The 15431-nt window shown below is 46.4% G+C and overlaps 1 protein-coding gene across 1 annotated transcript in view; it reads left to right on the top strand.

The window, feature by feature from the left end:
- The first annotated feature begins 430 nt into the window (after nucleotides 1-430).
- Nucleotides 431-15431, top strand: part of LOC124043812 (kalirin-like) — a 291619-nt gene continuing 276618 nt past the window's right edge. Inside the window, 1 exon segment of the mRNA XM_046362792.1 lies at nucleotides 431-1146. Within this exon segment, the coding sequence (XP_046218748.1) occupies nucleotides 1080-1146 (67 nt within the window). The 5' untranslated portion in view covers nucleotides 431-1079.

The following is a 15431-nucleotide window of genomic DNA, read 5'->3' as shown; positions in this document are numbered from 1 at the left end:
CTAACATTAGTTGTTTATCGCCCTACATATAGAAATTGAGTTATCACATGGAATTGTGTAGGCTTCAAGCACACGTTGCAGAGCAGTAGCCTATCTGCATTGTGATGATCAAATCAAATTGTATTGGTCACATACACATATTTAGCAGATGATTTTGCGGGTGTAGCGAAAGGCCTGTCATTCTATTTGGCAGGGTGTTTAAAAAAAATGTGCTACCTATGTTGGGAGAAAATACATAGGCTATTGGTTTGAATAAAGGGGTTGTGTCTAATCCCAAAATAAGTAATGCATTGCGGCTTCTTGTCAACTTTCTCCACAGCAGTTTATTCACTTTAGCAATCTAGTGAAAAGGGAAAGGAGCGTGTTTAGGGGGCGAGGGTATAGGGGCGGAGGGGTCTGCTTCTGAGCTATTGTTGGGAATACATCCTGCTGTTCCAGGCTGTGCTGATACAGCTCCTATCTGCGCGATTAGCGGATTTTACAATAAACAAGGAGGCAAGGGATTTGGGGGTTAGATACGGACTTCGTACTATTATGACTTTTTTTTCTGTAAACGACTTAGGTTATATATGTAAAATCATGTTGATGCTTTTTTTCATAGCCAGACCAATTTCATTACGCAGCTTTCGTGACATCACTGGAACGAACTGCCAAGAAACCGTTGTAATGCAACCATATGCCGATGCCTTGACTTTATAGGCTACAGCTAATTTTCTGGGATGCTCTGGGCTATATTATACTCAAGACGTCCCACGTTTTGAGTGTTTAGTGTAAATCCGCTCTTTTCCCCCCAGCAGAACAACCCATTTGAAATCGTACGGTATCTTCATTTTGTCACGCGCGCATTGGGTTCCTTTTGTGGCGCCGGGGCTGCGAACGGAGGAGGTTGAATGTGAAACAATAGAGCGCAAAATACAGCCCAAGCACAAGGACGGAAACCCACGACTGAAAAACGCTAGCGCCTGTGACAAAGAACTCAAGAACATGAAGAAGCCAGCCCGCGCTGCACTGATTTGGTTAAAGTAATCACTGGATATATTTCGGGCTACATTGTCTCTTGAAATCCTCTAGTAGAAAACATGAATTCTGCTGAAGCAGCCGAGGAGGGACCGAATGATTCAGATACGGATGCTTTTTTCAAAACCGGTAGGATGAAAGTACAATATTTGAAACCCTTTATTTCGGTGAAGTGAAACGTTTTGATACATGCAATGCTGGACGGGGTAAGCCATTGTCTTGAACCTATTGCAAATCATCTCTTGCCGTAGCCCCAATCGGTCTCTGTTGGAGAACGTGAGTCCCTCGGCTTAGGTACCAGTTATCAAATCTAATGAGCACTAACATATAAGAAATGTGCTATTCATTGACACCGTGTAAACATTGAATCGAGGATATCTGTAGAATTATGTGATATGCTGTTGTTATAACGTATATCAGATGTGTGTGTATAAAGGGACACACTGTTGCTTTGGTTGGACACGTATTTACCTTCCACATTCATAATTGCACCACCTTGAACGCGCACACACGCACTCAAAAATATACTGCCGTGTGTGTGTGTGTGTGTGTGTGTGTGTGTGTGTGTGTGTGTGTGTGTGTGTGTGTGTGTGTGTGTGTGTGTGTGTGTGTGTGTGTGTGTGTGTGTGTGTGTGTGTGTGTGTGTGTGTGTGTGTGTGTGTGTGTGTGTGTGTGTGTGTGTTGTAAACACTTGTCACCAGAAGAAGCTGACAGCTTGGGATGATCTTGTGCCATCTATCAACCAACACTGGACTGCTTAAATGAGTGGCTGTCGGTTACTGTGGGACTCCATCAGAGGGGAAAGGCAGTTTCTCAAGGAACAACTCTGACACTTGTCATGTTTCGAGACCCTTCCCAGCACCATGTGGGTTTAGGATCTAAGACTGTATTCCTGCCTAGTCTGCTGTGCCTGTGTGTGTGTGTGTGTGTGTGTGTGTGTGTGTGTGTGTGTGTGTGTGTGTGTGTGTGTGTGTGTGTGTGTGTGTGTGTGTGTGTGTGTGTGTGTGTGTGTGTGTGTGTGTGTGTGTGTGTGTGTGTGTGTGTGTGTGTCAAACACATTCTGTATGCTCTACTGGAGAAGTGGGACACACCCTGCCTCTCCATCTCAATATAGTCTAGTGTGGGAATCACACCAAGCTCTGCCAGCACACCCACTAGTTTTCATCTCACATTAATATATATATATGTATACGTTTTCTTTGTAGTCTATCAGGCAGCCTCCTTAGTAGGGTGTGGAGCAGATGAGAACCAGGAAGTGGGACAAAACACAAGCTGGTGGAAAAGTGGAGCCCCAGCCCCTAAGACATTGTGCCTTTGGCGTCAAGGTGCACGGAACCACAACAGCACTGGCTTCCTCTACGCCGAAATGGAACTGAGATGACTCACAGATGGCGAGATCAGTAAAAGCCACTGGCGAGGAATATGACTTTTCTGTGGTGGTGCAGTGGAGACCATGCGAGGACACCTGCTCCTGTTTCTCAATAGGTCTGTCATTGATAGTTCTATTGATACACCATGACAGGACCTACCCTGGGGGCAGGCGGGCAGGGGGTAGAGACCATAAACCATAAAGGTCCCACTCAACCACAGCCCCAACCGGGAGTGGGTGTTTACCACGAGAGAAAGATGCTATGTGGCTGAATGCGCTGTAATCCATTCACAACGGCCGGCTGAAAGAGCGCTAAAAGTGGGTTTATGTCCTGAGCCACACAGGAGTCTCCATGCCTGCTCATTCAGAGCTTAGAGGTAGATTAACCTTGAATGTTAACTTTAATTCTCCCCTCTTTGTAAAGTGGCTTCTGGAGTAGAAGCCTTTTCTCGCATACAGGACATATGTCTTTCGCCTGCAAGGTTCACAAAGTCATCAGAGAAGCCTGGTGAAAATGTATTTCTCCCTCCGTCTGCCTTTCCGATATGTAATTGGTAGCCATGGCAATCACTTCGCTGGGTAATTTCGCCCGCTTGCACCTGGCTTTTAACAAGTAGCGCCCGAGCAGAGCAAGGGTCATCATTAGTCCAGGTAATAATTGCTGGAGATTGACAGAGGCAAGCTCTTGGATCAATATCTGAATAGCTCGGAGCATTTCAGTCTGCAGGAAATAAGTCAAACTGAGAAGAAACACCAGAGCAGCTGGGTCGGAAGGAACTACTTTAAGTTGATTGGACCAACATTGTGAATATGAAGTCTCAAATCAAATCAAATTGTATTGGTCACATCCACATGGTTAGCAGATGTTAATGCGAGTTTAGGGAAATGCTTGTGCTTCTAGTTCCGACAGTGCAGTAATATCTAACAAGTCATCTTAACAAATTCACAACAACTACCTTATACACACAAATGTAAAGGGATGAATAAGAATATGTACATGTAAAATATATGTATGAGTGATGGCCGTGCGGCATAGGCGAGATGCAGTAGATGGTATAGAGTGCAGTATATAGGTATGAGATGAGTAATGTAGGATATGTAACCATTATTAAAGTGGCGTTATTTAAAGTGACTAGTGATCCATTTATTAGGTCCATTTATTTAAGTGGCCAGAGATTTGAGTCAGTATGTTGGCAGCGGCCTCTCTGTGCTGGTGATGGCTGTTTAACAGTCTGATGGCCTTGATAGAGAAGCTGTTTTTCAGTCTCTTGCTCAGCTTTGATGCACCTTTTACTGACCTCGCCTCCTGGATGATAGCGGAGTGAACAGGCAGTGGCTCTGGTTGTTGTCCTTGATTATCTTTTTGGCCTTCCTGTGACATCGGGTGTTGTAGGTGTCCTGTAGTTTGCCCCCGGTTGTGCAGACCGCACTACCCTGTGGAGAGCCTTGCGGTTGAGGGCGGTGCAGTTGCCATACAGGCGGTGATACAGCCCGACAGGATGCTCTCGATTGTGCATCTGTAAAAGTTTGTCAGTGTTTTAGGTGACAAGCAACATTTCTGCAGCCTCTTGAGGTTGAAGAGGCGCTGTTGTGCCTTCTTCACCACCCTGTCTGTGTAGGTGGACCATTTCAGTTTGTCTGTGATGTGTACGCAGAGGAACTTAAAACTTTCCACCTTCTCCACTGCTGTCCTGTCGATGTGTATGGGGGGGGGTACTCCCTATGCTGTTTCCTGAAGTTCATGATCATCTCCTTTGTTTTGTTGACAGAGGTTATTTTCCTGACACCACACTCCGAGGGCCCTCACCTCCTCCCTGTAGGCTGCCTCGTCGTAGTTGGTAATCAAGCCTACCACTCTGGTGTCGTCTGCAAACTTGATGTTTGAGTTGGAGGCGTGCATGGTCACGCAGTCATGGGTGAACAGGGAGTACAGGAGAGGGAGATGTTGTTTCCTACCTTCACCACCTGGGGGGGCGGCCCGTCAGAAAGTCCAGGACCCAGTTGCACAGGGCGGGGTTGAGACCCAGGGTCTTGACCTTAATGACGTGTTTGGAGGGTACTATGGTGTTGAATGCTGAGCTATAGTCAATGAACAGCATTCTTACATAGGTATTCCTCTTGTCCAGATGGAATAGGGTAGTGTGCAGTGTGATGGCGATTGCATCGTCAGTGGACCTATTGGGGTGGTAAGCAAATTGAAATGGGTCTAGGTTGTCAGGTAGGGTGGAGGTGATTTGATCCTTGACTACTGTCTCAATGCACTTTATGATGACAGCAGTGAGTGCAACGGGGCGATAGTCATTTAGTTCAGTTACCCTTGCTATCTTGGGAACAGGAACAATGGGTGGCCATCTTGAAGCATGTGGGGACAGCAGACTGGGATTGATTGAATATGGCTGTAAACACAGCAGCCAGCTGGTCTGCGCATGCTCTGAGGACGCGGCTCGGGATGCCATCTGGGCTGGCATACTTGCGAGGGTTAACACGTTTAAATGTTTTACTCACGTTGGACACGGAGAAGGAGAGCCCACAGGCTGTGGTAGCGGGCCATGTCAGTGGCACTTTATTGTCCTCAAAGTGAGCATAGAAGTTGTTTAATTTGTCTTTGAGCAAGACGTAGCAAGAAGTAGGCAAAAACTGGGCTTACTAACCAAATTACTAGGCCTAAATTTTGCATTAAAACAGGATGATAAAACCCAATTCATCTCTTACTTTGTTTTGTTGCATTTTCTTAGAACTGCATTGTTGGTTAAGGGCTTGTAAGTAAGCATTTCACTGTAAGGTTGTATTCGGCGCATGTGACAAATATAATTTGATTTGATAAAAAAATATATTTTGAGTTACGCAGTTCGTAAGTGGCTATGGGGCGTTGTAGAGGGCTAGCTCCATTCATTATTCAAATCCCTGGCCAGTGTGTTGGTGCTAGAGATGACTGTGGGGTGGAGTGTGTGGTCACACAGCTTGCTCAAATCTGCTAGGGCAGCTGGTTGACCTTAGTGCCCCCAGGACCTTAATTTTCCACTTCATTGTGCGATATAGGACCTGCTCCCTCTCGGGAGACTATGTCTGCATCCCAAATGGCACCGTATTCCCTATATTGTGCACTACTTTTAGAGTACCTATATAGGAAGTAGGGTGCAATTTGAATTGCACAAATTGACGAAGACTGCCTGGGCTGGATGGTCATGATTCTTAATATCTTAGCTCACAGTCATAGTTTGATGAGGGGCTAGCCATTTTATTTAATTTAAAAGCTAAGGTTAACTGTTGATAGCTCCACCTAGGTAATATCAGGGCACTGCAGATGAGGTTCCCTATGTATTCAGGCATGTGATTAATGTGTGGAGATGCACACGAGTACACAAAACATTACAATGTAATTGGCTCCCCAGTGACAGGAAAGATATTGACATTAATTCACACACCTGTGAATATTCCTCGCTTTGTTTTGTTCTTTTTTTCACTTCATATCCCATTTAGTATAATAAGCATAATTAAAAGTAATAGATTCAATAAATTATCATCATTGCCATCAGCCAATGTATATAGGCTACCTCAGTGCAGTGTCTATTCTTCCAGGCCATGCATTGAACATTTAGACAGTATAGCCTTGTGCCTATGCCGCTTTACGTACCCCCTGCACATCTGCTCTGACCAAACACAATGCAGGTCTGGGTGTTTTGATCTTGGCACATGAAAGAGAATCTGTGAAAGAGAATGAAACATTGCTGACTGAATGGAGTCATGGTGTCCCTGCAGTCTGAGAGCCAGGCAGGCAGGCAGACAGGCAGGCAGGCAGGTTCCACCCCATCGGGACAAGCTTTGGCCTGGGTACTGCATCATCGGGCCGCCCCCTCATCCTGGTAGTCGTACCAGGCCTGGCCCAGCCGGGCCCTGATAGTTAATGACTTCTTTGCTGTGCTGTGCTCCATGCTGCGTGGGTAGCAGCCAGAGGGGAAGAACAATGGGCTCCCATGCCCCCGCTGTCAGCCGGAACATTGGGTGTGTGCTGAGCTCCCCGTCCCCTCTCCCTGTCCCTTCTCCCCTCAGCTGGCCAGGCACACCAGGCTCAGTTTACACTGCAATGCACCGTGCCGCCAGGGAGGAAAATGGCTAAATTGCCAACGTAAACCACTGGGGTAATAGAGAGAGTGAGATAATTTTGTGAGGATTATTGAGTCATGATCTGACGTGGAGGAGGGAGTAAAGAAGAGGGCGAAAGAGGGATGTCCCCCACTTCTAAAAGCAGCAGGCTCCTCACCGTTCATGACGAACCATATGCTGTCAGTGTTCTGTTGGGGGCGGGCTGGTTGGTTAGTCTGAGAGGGTAATGGAGGGAGATCTTATTAGCTGATCCATCACTGCTGCTGCTGGAATATCAAGGCTTTTAGAGAAATTGACAAAGTAGTCGAAGCAGCTCCCTAAGGACAGCATCTGGGCAATTCCACGGTAACAGCATCTGGGCAATTCCATGGTAACAGCATCTGGGCAATTCCACGGTAACAGCATCTGGGCAATTCCACGGTAACAGAATTGCGCTGAGACTCAGATTTTTCACTTAAAATGTATGCCAAACAAAAACCGTTGATTTCAAAGTTTAACAAACTGAACAACTCTATGCACAAGGACTACTTTTAACAATTTACACTGACAATTTGACAACAAAAAAACATGTTCTGGAAGAACTGTGCGAATGCAAAGTTTGGTAACAGAATTTCAGTAAAATCTCCTTCAGTTTTTTGTGTCCACGTTTCTAAAAACTGTTTAATACGTGCTCTGAATTAAGATTGAACGATTTCTGAATGGGGTGTTAGCTATGACATGACACATTGACTTTGAAAAAATCTGTTTCGGTTATTGAGCTACAGTAAGTGAAGTGGATTTACACCCGGTAACATCATTTCATCATGGGTCCCTGATCTGTAGTACACAGATGCATAATTATGGAGATGAACGTCCTTCTCTTCATGGTGATGTATCCTAAATAGGTCCACAAAGTTATAAATATGCATTATCCTCCTTTGCATATTCTACACAATGGCTATTATTTGAATGAGATCTGTCCCCAAACAAGCACAAATTTGGATAGACCGGACCGGAATCTGAAACGATCATAGACGTCTATGTTTCACAATATTGGACATCAAAGTACAGCACAGTAGACTACAATAGAGAATAGTACAGTGCAGTTCAGTATAGTACATTATAGTGTACTCAACTCTAGTATGCTCTACTATGTAGGGTACTGAACTCTACTGTGTGTTGTCCAAACTTGTGAACCCAACTGTGGTTTGTGGCTACTATGATTTCCCGTTCTAGCCATTGCAGAAATTCCATTACCGATTTGGTAACGGAATTGACCGTTTTAACCACTTTATAATTCATAAACAACATTTATATCCGTAAAAACACTAGAACTAATTGATAGTTCTACCTTTACTTGTTACTTTGGGGAACTTTTTGTTATCCTCTCTCCTCATGGCTCGGTGACTCCAGCCAGTGAGCGACAAAGAAATGTTGGTAACGGAATTTACTTCAACATGATTGTGTTTTGATGTATTTCTAATACATTTGTCATACTTTTTCTGGTAGATGTTTTCTAAGAACTCTTTTTCAGCTGTTTGACCAGAAATCAAATCCTTTGCATATTCCACATTTTTCAGATGGAAAATGGCTGAACATGTACACTGGGTCAGGGTTTCTGTTAGGAAAATGTGTTGCTGGATATTTGACCTGCAGCATTTTAATTTACCGGGCATTTGAGAAATTTACACATATGCATTGGGTGCATAACCTGATTAGGGCGTCCACCCACGGTGCTCAGAATGACAGAAATCACATTTATATTATGGTAATTCATATTAACTGGACATGCAAGTTGAGAATGCAACCACGTGTGTTCCTTACTGAATTCTGATGTGCACTCTTTGAAGACGTCAGAGTAACTGTCCACATTTACTTTTCCTCAGCCTACAAGACGAGTAACGAACAGTCAAATCACTAGCCTATGTCAATCTACTGTCGTCCGTAGTAGAAAAGTCTACCTATTCTATTGGTCAGCTTGTCGAGAAAGAAATAGCCTATTCCAAACAGACTCTGGGACAGTTTGGGATTATAGATCCCAAATTCATACAACCAGTAGGCCTAGGATACATAAAAAAAAGTTTTTAAAAAAGTCTGATGCAACAGATAAGAATATTTAGCTTAAAATGTTGATATACTATTATTTCTTCACATTATAAGCGCAGTAATGCGCACAAGGCAGTAGGCTAGGTGGGAATCAGTGGAGGCTGGTGGGACAGAGCTATAGGAGGACGGGCTAATTATAACGAATGGAGTCAAAGGACGTTTACATACATTTGATGTGTTTGATACGTTCCATTAATTCCATTCCAGCCATTACAATAAGCCCGACCTCCTATAGCTCCTCCCCTGGCGCGAATATTCATTCCGTAATGCAATGAGCAGGAAAACACTCACGCCAAAAGGGCATCATGCGAGCGGTTTCATGTGACAGATATGAAAATATCCGTTCGAAATTTTGAAAGAGGGTAGATCTAATGTGCAACAACTATCATGGGTTGCTAATATGACTAGGACTGTGGGCTACTGGACGATGAAAGAAAGATGATGTAAAAAATAATTGCCTCCACGGATATGGTCTGATTTTGGCTAGGCTGCTTTGAAGTAAAGTAACACATGCCTCATAATACGTATTAAAAAGTTCAGGGTTCAAACAATTACATATATGTTTTCAAAATGCATACTGCCTCCAGCTCATTGTAAAGTGGTGTGTGACGCGCTGATGAAACCTGCCTTCCGCTGCCTATGTTTGCTGTTTGAGATATTACTTATTCAATTCTATCAGTGTAGATGAAGGGAAGGAGACAGGTTAAAGAAGGATTTTTAAGCCTTGAGACTATCGAGACATGGATTGTGTGTGTGTGCCATTCAGAGGGTTATATGGGCAAGACAAAAGATTGTGTGCCTTTGAACGGGATCTGGTAGTAGGTGTCAGGCGTACCGGTTTGTGTCAAGGTGTTCTTTAATCTTCTGTACACTTTCATTTCAAAACAATATAGACTCTTAGCTTTCGTTAGACACGCTCCCATGAACTTCAGATGTTGGTGCACATAGGTGTTTTCACGTGGATATTACCATCTGTGTATATTCTGATAAAGAGTCTAAATACCTAACAGGAGTTTAGGTTTTCTTCTACCTGATTGTTTATCAGCAGTGGCTTTTGTTGAGCTTCAGAGGGTTGTTGAGTTTCAGAGGGTGGTTGGGCTTCAGAGGGTTGTTGAGTTTCAGAGGGTGGTTGGGCTTCAGAGGGTTTCGTTGCCATTTCCAACCATCATATTTCCGCGTCATATTTAATACGTGTGCTGCTGCACAATTTAAAGCAGTCATTTCAGCAGTCATTTCAGTCATGTCATTTCAGTATGCCTAAAGCAACGCAGTGAGATGACAGCAGTAAAAGGTTACATCTCACAGAGACCAGTATCTACATGACTAACTCATTCTGGACAAATCTCGATGTAATTGGTGCTGTGATAACTCTACATTTGTATTGAATGAATGTTAAATGTATGTAGCCCTACTTTCTAATCTAGATATGTATGGTAATGGAATTCTGTAACATTTTGGGTACTTTATTCATTAAGGTATCAGTGTCTGCACTGTTAATGGCATTGGTGCTTGGGACTCCACTCGGACTTATGATTTACAGGCTGCATCTCACATGGCACCCTATTCCCTATATAATGCACTACTTTTGACCATGGCTCTAGTCAAAAGTAGTACACTAAATAGGAAATTGGGTGCCATTTGGGACATGGGCTTAGCAACCAGTTAGACCACTTGCTCAGCCTTTCTATGCTGCCCAGTTTAATGTATTTTATATCCACTCAAGTGGTTAGGCCTATATCATTATTTCTCTCTCTTGTCCATGAAGTCTCAAGCTTTTTTTTAAACTCCAGAGAGGAAATGTAGCAAGGCCTCTGAGATTGAAGATGGAAAGCATACAGGTAACTGCCAAAATAATAAATAATTACAAGCAGGTGTTTACACATAGGTGTGGTTCTTGAGTTAATTAAACAATGAACATCCCATCATGCTTAGGGTCATGTATAAAAATGCGAGGCCGAGCATTATTTTGGCTACCATGGCTATGCCCCGTAGGATAACTATGCCCTCATCTAAATGGTTTGATAAGCAAGAAAACAATCTAAACCATATGCCATGGCCGTCTCAGTCACCAGATCTCAACCCAATTTTACACTTATGGGAGCCTGACGAGCCGGCGGGAGCCTGACGAGCCAGCTGAGCCGGCGGGGGCCTGACCAGCCGGCCGGAGCATGACGAGCCGTTCCACCACGGCCTTTGTGGAACGGGTAAGGGTTGTAACTTACCTCTGGGCAGGTTCCTAGGAGCCTTACACTGAGCGCACACCGAGCAGGAGAAAACATAAATCCTCACACCCTTAGCCAAAATGGGCCACCAGTACTTCCCACCAAGACAGCGCACCGTCCGACCGATCCCAGGATGACCAGAGGAGGGTGACGTGTGGGCCCAATAGATCAGCTGGTCGCGGACAGCAGACGGAACGTACAGATGCCCAGCTGGACACTGGAGGGGAGCGGGCTCTGCACGTAACGCCTGCTCAATGTCTGTGTCCAGCTCCCACACTACTGTTGCCATCAGGCAAGAGGCGGGGAGAATGGGAGTGGGATCCATGGGCCGCTCCTCTGTGTCATACAGCCGGGACAATGCGTCTGCCTTAGTGTTCTGAGAGCCTGGTCTGTAAGAAAGAGTGAACACAAAACGGGTGAAAAACATGGCCCACATTGCCTGGCGAGGGTTCAGTCTCCTCGCCGCCCGGATGTACTCCAGTTTGCGGTGGTCAGTCCAGATTAGAACATGGTGTTTAGCCCCCTCAAGCCAATGTCTCCACAACCTCAAGGCTTTGACGACAGCCAACAGCTCCCAGTCCCCCACATCATAGTTTCGCTCCGCCAGGCGGAGCTTCTTCGAGCAGAAGGCACAGGGGCGGAGCTTCGGTGGCGTACCCTAACGCTGAGAGAGCACCGCTCCTATCCCAGCCTCGGATGCGTCCACCTCCACTATGGATGCCAAAGAGGGATCCGGATGGGCCAGCACGGGACCTGAGGTAAACAGAGCCCTCAGGTGACTAAAAGCCCTGTCCACCTCAGCTGACCACTGCAAGCGCACCGGGCCCCCCTTCAGCAGTGAGGTAATGGGAGCCGCCACCTGACCAAAACCTTGGATAAACCTCTGGTAGTAGTTGGCAATCTCTAAGAACTGATGCATCTCCTTTGCCGTGGTGTTCGTCGGCCAATTACGCACAGCTGCAATGCGGTCACTCTCCATCTCCACCCCTGACATGGAAATGAGATACCCGAGGAAGGAGACAGACTTTTGGAAGAACAGGCATTTCTCAGCCTTGACGTAGAGGTCATGCTCCAACGGGCGACCAAGCACTTTGCGCACCATGGACACATGCTCGGAGCGTGTAGCGGAGTATATCAAAATCTCATCAATATACACCACTACACCCTGCCCGTGCAGGTCCCTGAAAATCTTGTCTACAAAGGCTTGGAAGACTGATAGCGCATTCATCAACCCGTACGGCATGACGAGGTACTCAAAGTCCCCAGAGGTGGTACTGAAAGCCGTCTTCCACTCGTCTCCCTCCCGGATAAGCGCTCCTGAGATCTAGTTTGATGAAGAAGTGCGCCCCGTGCGTTGACTCTTATCGCTGTGGCTATGAGCGGTAGTGGGTAACTATGCCTCACAGTGATCTGATTCAGACCACGATAGTCAATACACAAGCGCAGAACTCCCTTCTTCTTCTTCTTCACAAGAAATAAACTCGAGGAGGCGGGTGAAGTGGAGGACCGAATGTACCCCTGACGCAGCGATTCAGAGACATATGTTTCCATAGCCTCCGTCTCCGCCTGTGAGAGGGGATACAGGGGACTCCTGTCAAGTGCAGTGTCTACCAGGAGGTCTATCACACAATCGCCCCGTCGATGAGGTGGTAAATGAGTCTCCTTCTTTTTGGAGAAGGCGAGAGCCAAATCGGCATATTCAGGGGGAATGCGCACCGACTCTCCACAGTAGTAGCACCAACGGAAACCCCTAAACACCTACCTGAGCACTCTCGCGACCACCCCGTGAGAGCCCTTTGTGGCCAAGAAACAGTGGGGTTATGACAAGCTAACCAGGGCAGGCCCAGCACCACAGGAAATGCAGGAGAGTCAAGAAGGAAGATACTCATTCTCTCCGTATGACCCCCCTGCGTCACCATGCCCAAAGGTGCGGTGACCTCCCTAATCAACCCTGACCCTAATGATCGACTATCTAAGATGTGAACGGGGAACGGCACATCCATGGGAATGATGGGGATCCCTAAACTATAGGCTAAAGCTCTATCAATAAAGTTGATTCCCAGCCGCGCCTGAATCGACGAGCACGTTATGCTTTGAATGTGTGGAAAACTCAGGGAATGTGACAGACACAAACATAGGTGCAACAGAGGGCTCTGGGTGAGAAAGGTGTCGGCTCACCTGGGGTGACGCCAGAGCGCCCTGCCTGCTGCCTCGATTCCCAGAGGAACCAACCCGGCACCGACCGGCAGTGTGACCTCTGCGGCCACAGATGGTGCACAAACGGGAACTCCCTTCGGTCTCCATGCGCACCACCCCTCCCAGCTCCATGGGTATCGGAGAAGGGGTGCGGGAGGATGGAACTACCAGACCCCGATCTGAACGTCCGCAAGTAGCCAGCAATTTGTCCACGGGTCCACCAGCTGGTCAAACGTGAGGGTGGTGTCTCTGCAGGCCAGCTCCCGACAGACGTCCTTGCGCAGACTGCAGCGGTAATGGTCGATCAGGGCCCTGTTGTTCCATCCCGCGCCGGCAGCCAGGGTTCTGAACTCATGGGCCCTCCTTCTCTCCTGCATCAGATGGTAGAGGCGCTCACCCGCCGCTCTACCCTTGGGCGGATGGTCAAAGACTGCCCGGTGAACCCCTCAAACTGGTCCAACGCCACATCTCCCTCTCTCCACATGGCGTTGGCCCACTCCAGGGCTCTCCCAAGGAGGCACGAGACGAGGGTGGACACCCTATCACGGTCCGATTGAGCTGGGTGGACAGTGATCAGATAGAGGACTAACTGCAACAAGAACCTCTGGCAGTTCGCAGCCCTCCCGTTGTTGTTCAGGCGGGTTAGGGGCACTCAGGAGAGACCCCGATTGTGCTGGTGGAGGCGCTGGAAGAACTCCCTGTCTCTCCCAGCGGTCCATTGTCTGGACAACGCAAACCATGGCGGCGCCAAGATGGTAAAGCATAACTGCGTGCTCCTGGACGCGCTCCTCCACCTCAATGGTCGGGGTACCCTCTCCTGCTGACTCCATAGTTAAGGTCGGAGATTCTGTAATGTGTGCGTGTTGGTGGCAGGGAAGTCAGGCGCAGGAGAACGAACTTGGTATAAACGGAGTAGTTTAATAAGTGCTCAAAAACCTTTTAAAAACCCAAACTATACAAAATAATAAAATTGAGTACAAAACCCGTCGCACACCAACACATAACTTGCACATAACATACAATCAAAAAATCTCTGACAAGGACATGAGGGGAAACAGAGGGTTAAATACACAACATGTAATTGATGGGATTGGAACCAGGTGTGAAAGAAGACAAGACAAAACCAATGTCAAATGAGAAATGAATCAGCGATGGCTAGAAGGTTGGTGACGTCGACCGCCTAACACCGCTCGAACAAGGAGAGGGACCGACTTCGGCGGAAGTCTTGACACTAAAAGTGAACTGACATAAATGGCCTACAAGTTCACCAAGGAGGAGTAGCCTATTTAGCTAGCTAGCTAGATAAAGTATGCTCACTTCCTCGAGGGCGAGTAGCTTAGCTAACTAATGACTAACGTTCTCTAGCTTAAAATGCTAAAATTGGTGCAAATCAAGATAGCTAGTTAGCTTTGCTAGCCAGATAGCTATTTTACAAAACCGAAGAGGCACAGGCAAGTAGAAAAATGAGGCAACGTTGAAACAAGGGATATTGACAAGTCAGAGGGAGATGTGTAGGATGTGCCTTGGACTAGAGCCAACTTTGACTTGGTAGGACATAATTCCTTCTTGTATAGTTGTTAATAATAATACTACTAATAATATTTATTTTATATAGTGCTTTTCATTACAAACAGAATCTCAAAGGTGCTTCTTTTTTTTAAATCCCAGAAAAACAAATGGCAGATTCTTGGGCAATTTGGCTTTCACAGCTTCAGATGATTTTGTTGAACAATTATAACAACCATTGTGGTCATTTAATTTACCTGACAATTAATTGTTTCTCCAAATTCCATGATCAACTTCTTTGATATGGAGGCATCAGTTGTCCTCAAAATCAAGAGTTGAACTCCAATAATTCATCAATGTTGGCTTAGATTTTGACTGCCTTCCTGGTCCACAGTGATTTGGAAATGGGACTGGTGGTGTCGTAGGTGGTCAATAAAATACCCCAAACAATATTGATTTGGTGCACCAATCCTGTTTTGGACAGATGGGTCCACTGACTCAGACTGTCTCGGTGACTCCAATGAGGGACAGTGCTACTGATGTAATGGCAGTGGTCCGTTGGTTGGCTCAGGGAGTCGGTGGTAAACTAATTACATGGGGGGGTCAAGCACGGCACTGCCCCCTGAAAAAGTCAAATGATACCAACTCATAGCAGTAATGTGAGGATGACAGTTGGATGGCAGCGTCCCGAGTGGCTGCCAACGAGATAAGGGCACACAATGACAGAGTGGAACAGGGTCAGAAGCAGCCTGCTGGTGGTGTGTTTATGTGTGTGTGTGTGTGTGTGTGTGTGTGTGTGTGTGTGTGTGTGTGTGTGTGTGTGTGTGTGTGTGTGTGTGTGTGTGTGTGTGTGTGTGTGTGTGTGTGTGTGTGTGTGTGTGTGTGTGTGTGTGTGCCTGCGTGCATGCATGCGTGGGTGGAGAGATTATACT

This window comes from Oncorhynchus gorbuscha, linkage group LG09, assembly GCF_021184085.1.
Source record: "Oncorhynchus gorbuscha isolate QuinsamMale2020 ecotype Even-year linkage group LG09, OgorEven_v1.0, whole genome shotgun sequence".
NCBI classification, from domain to species: Eukaryota; Metazoa; Chordata; class Actinopteri; order Salmoniformes; family Salmonidae; genus Oncorhynchus; species Oncorhynchus gorbuscha.
Note: the sequence above shows the minus strand (reverse complement) of the source record. Positions and strands in the feature narration are given on the sequence as shown.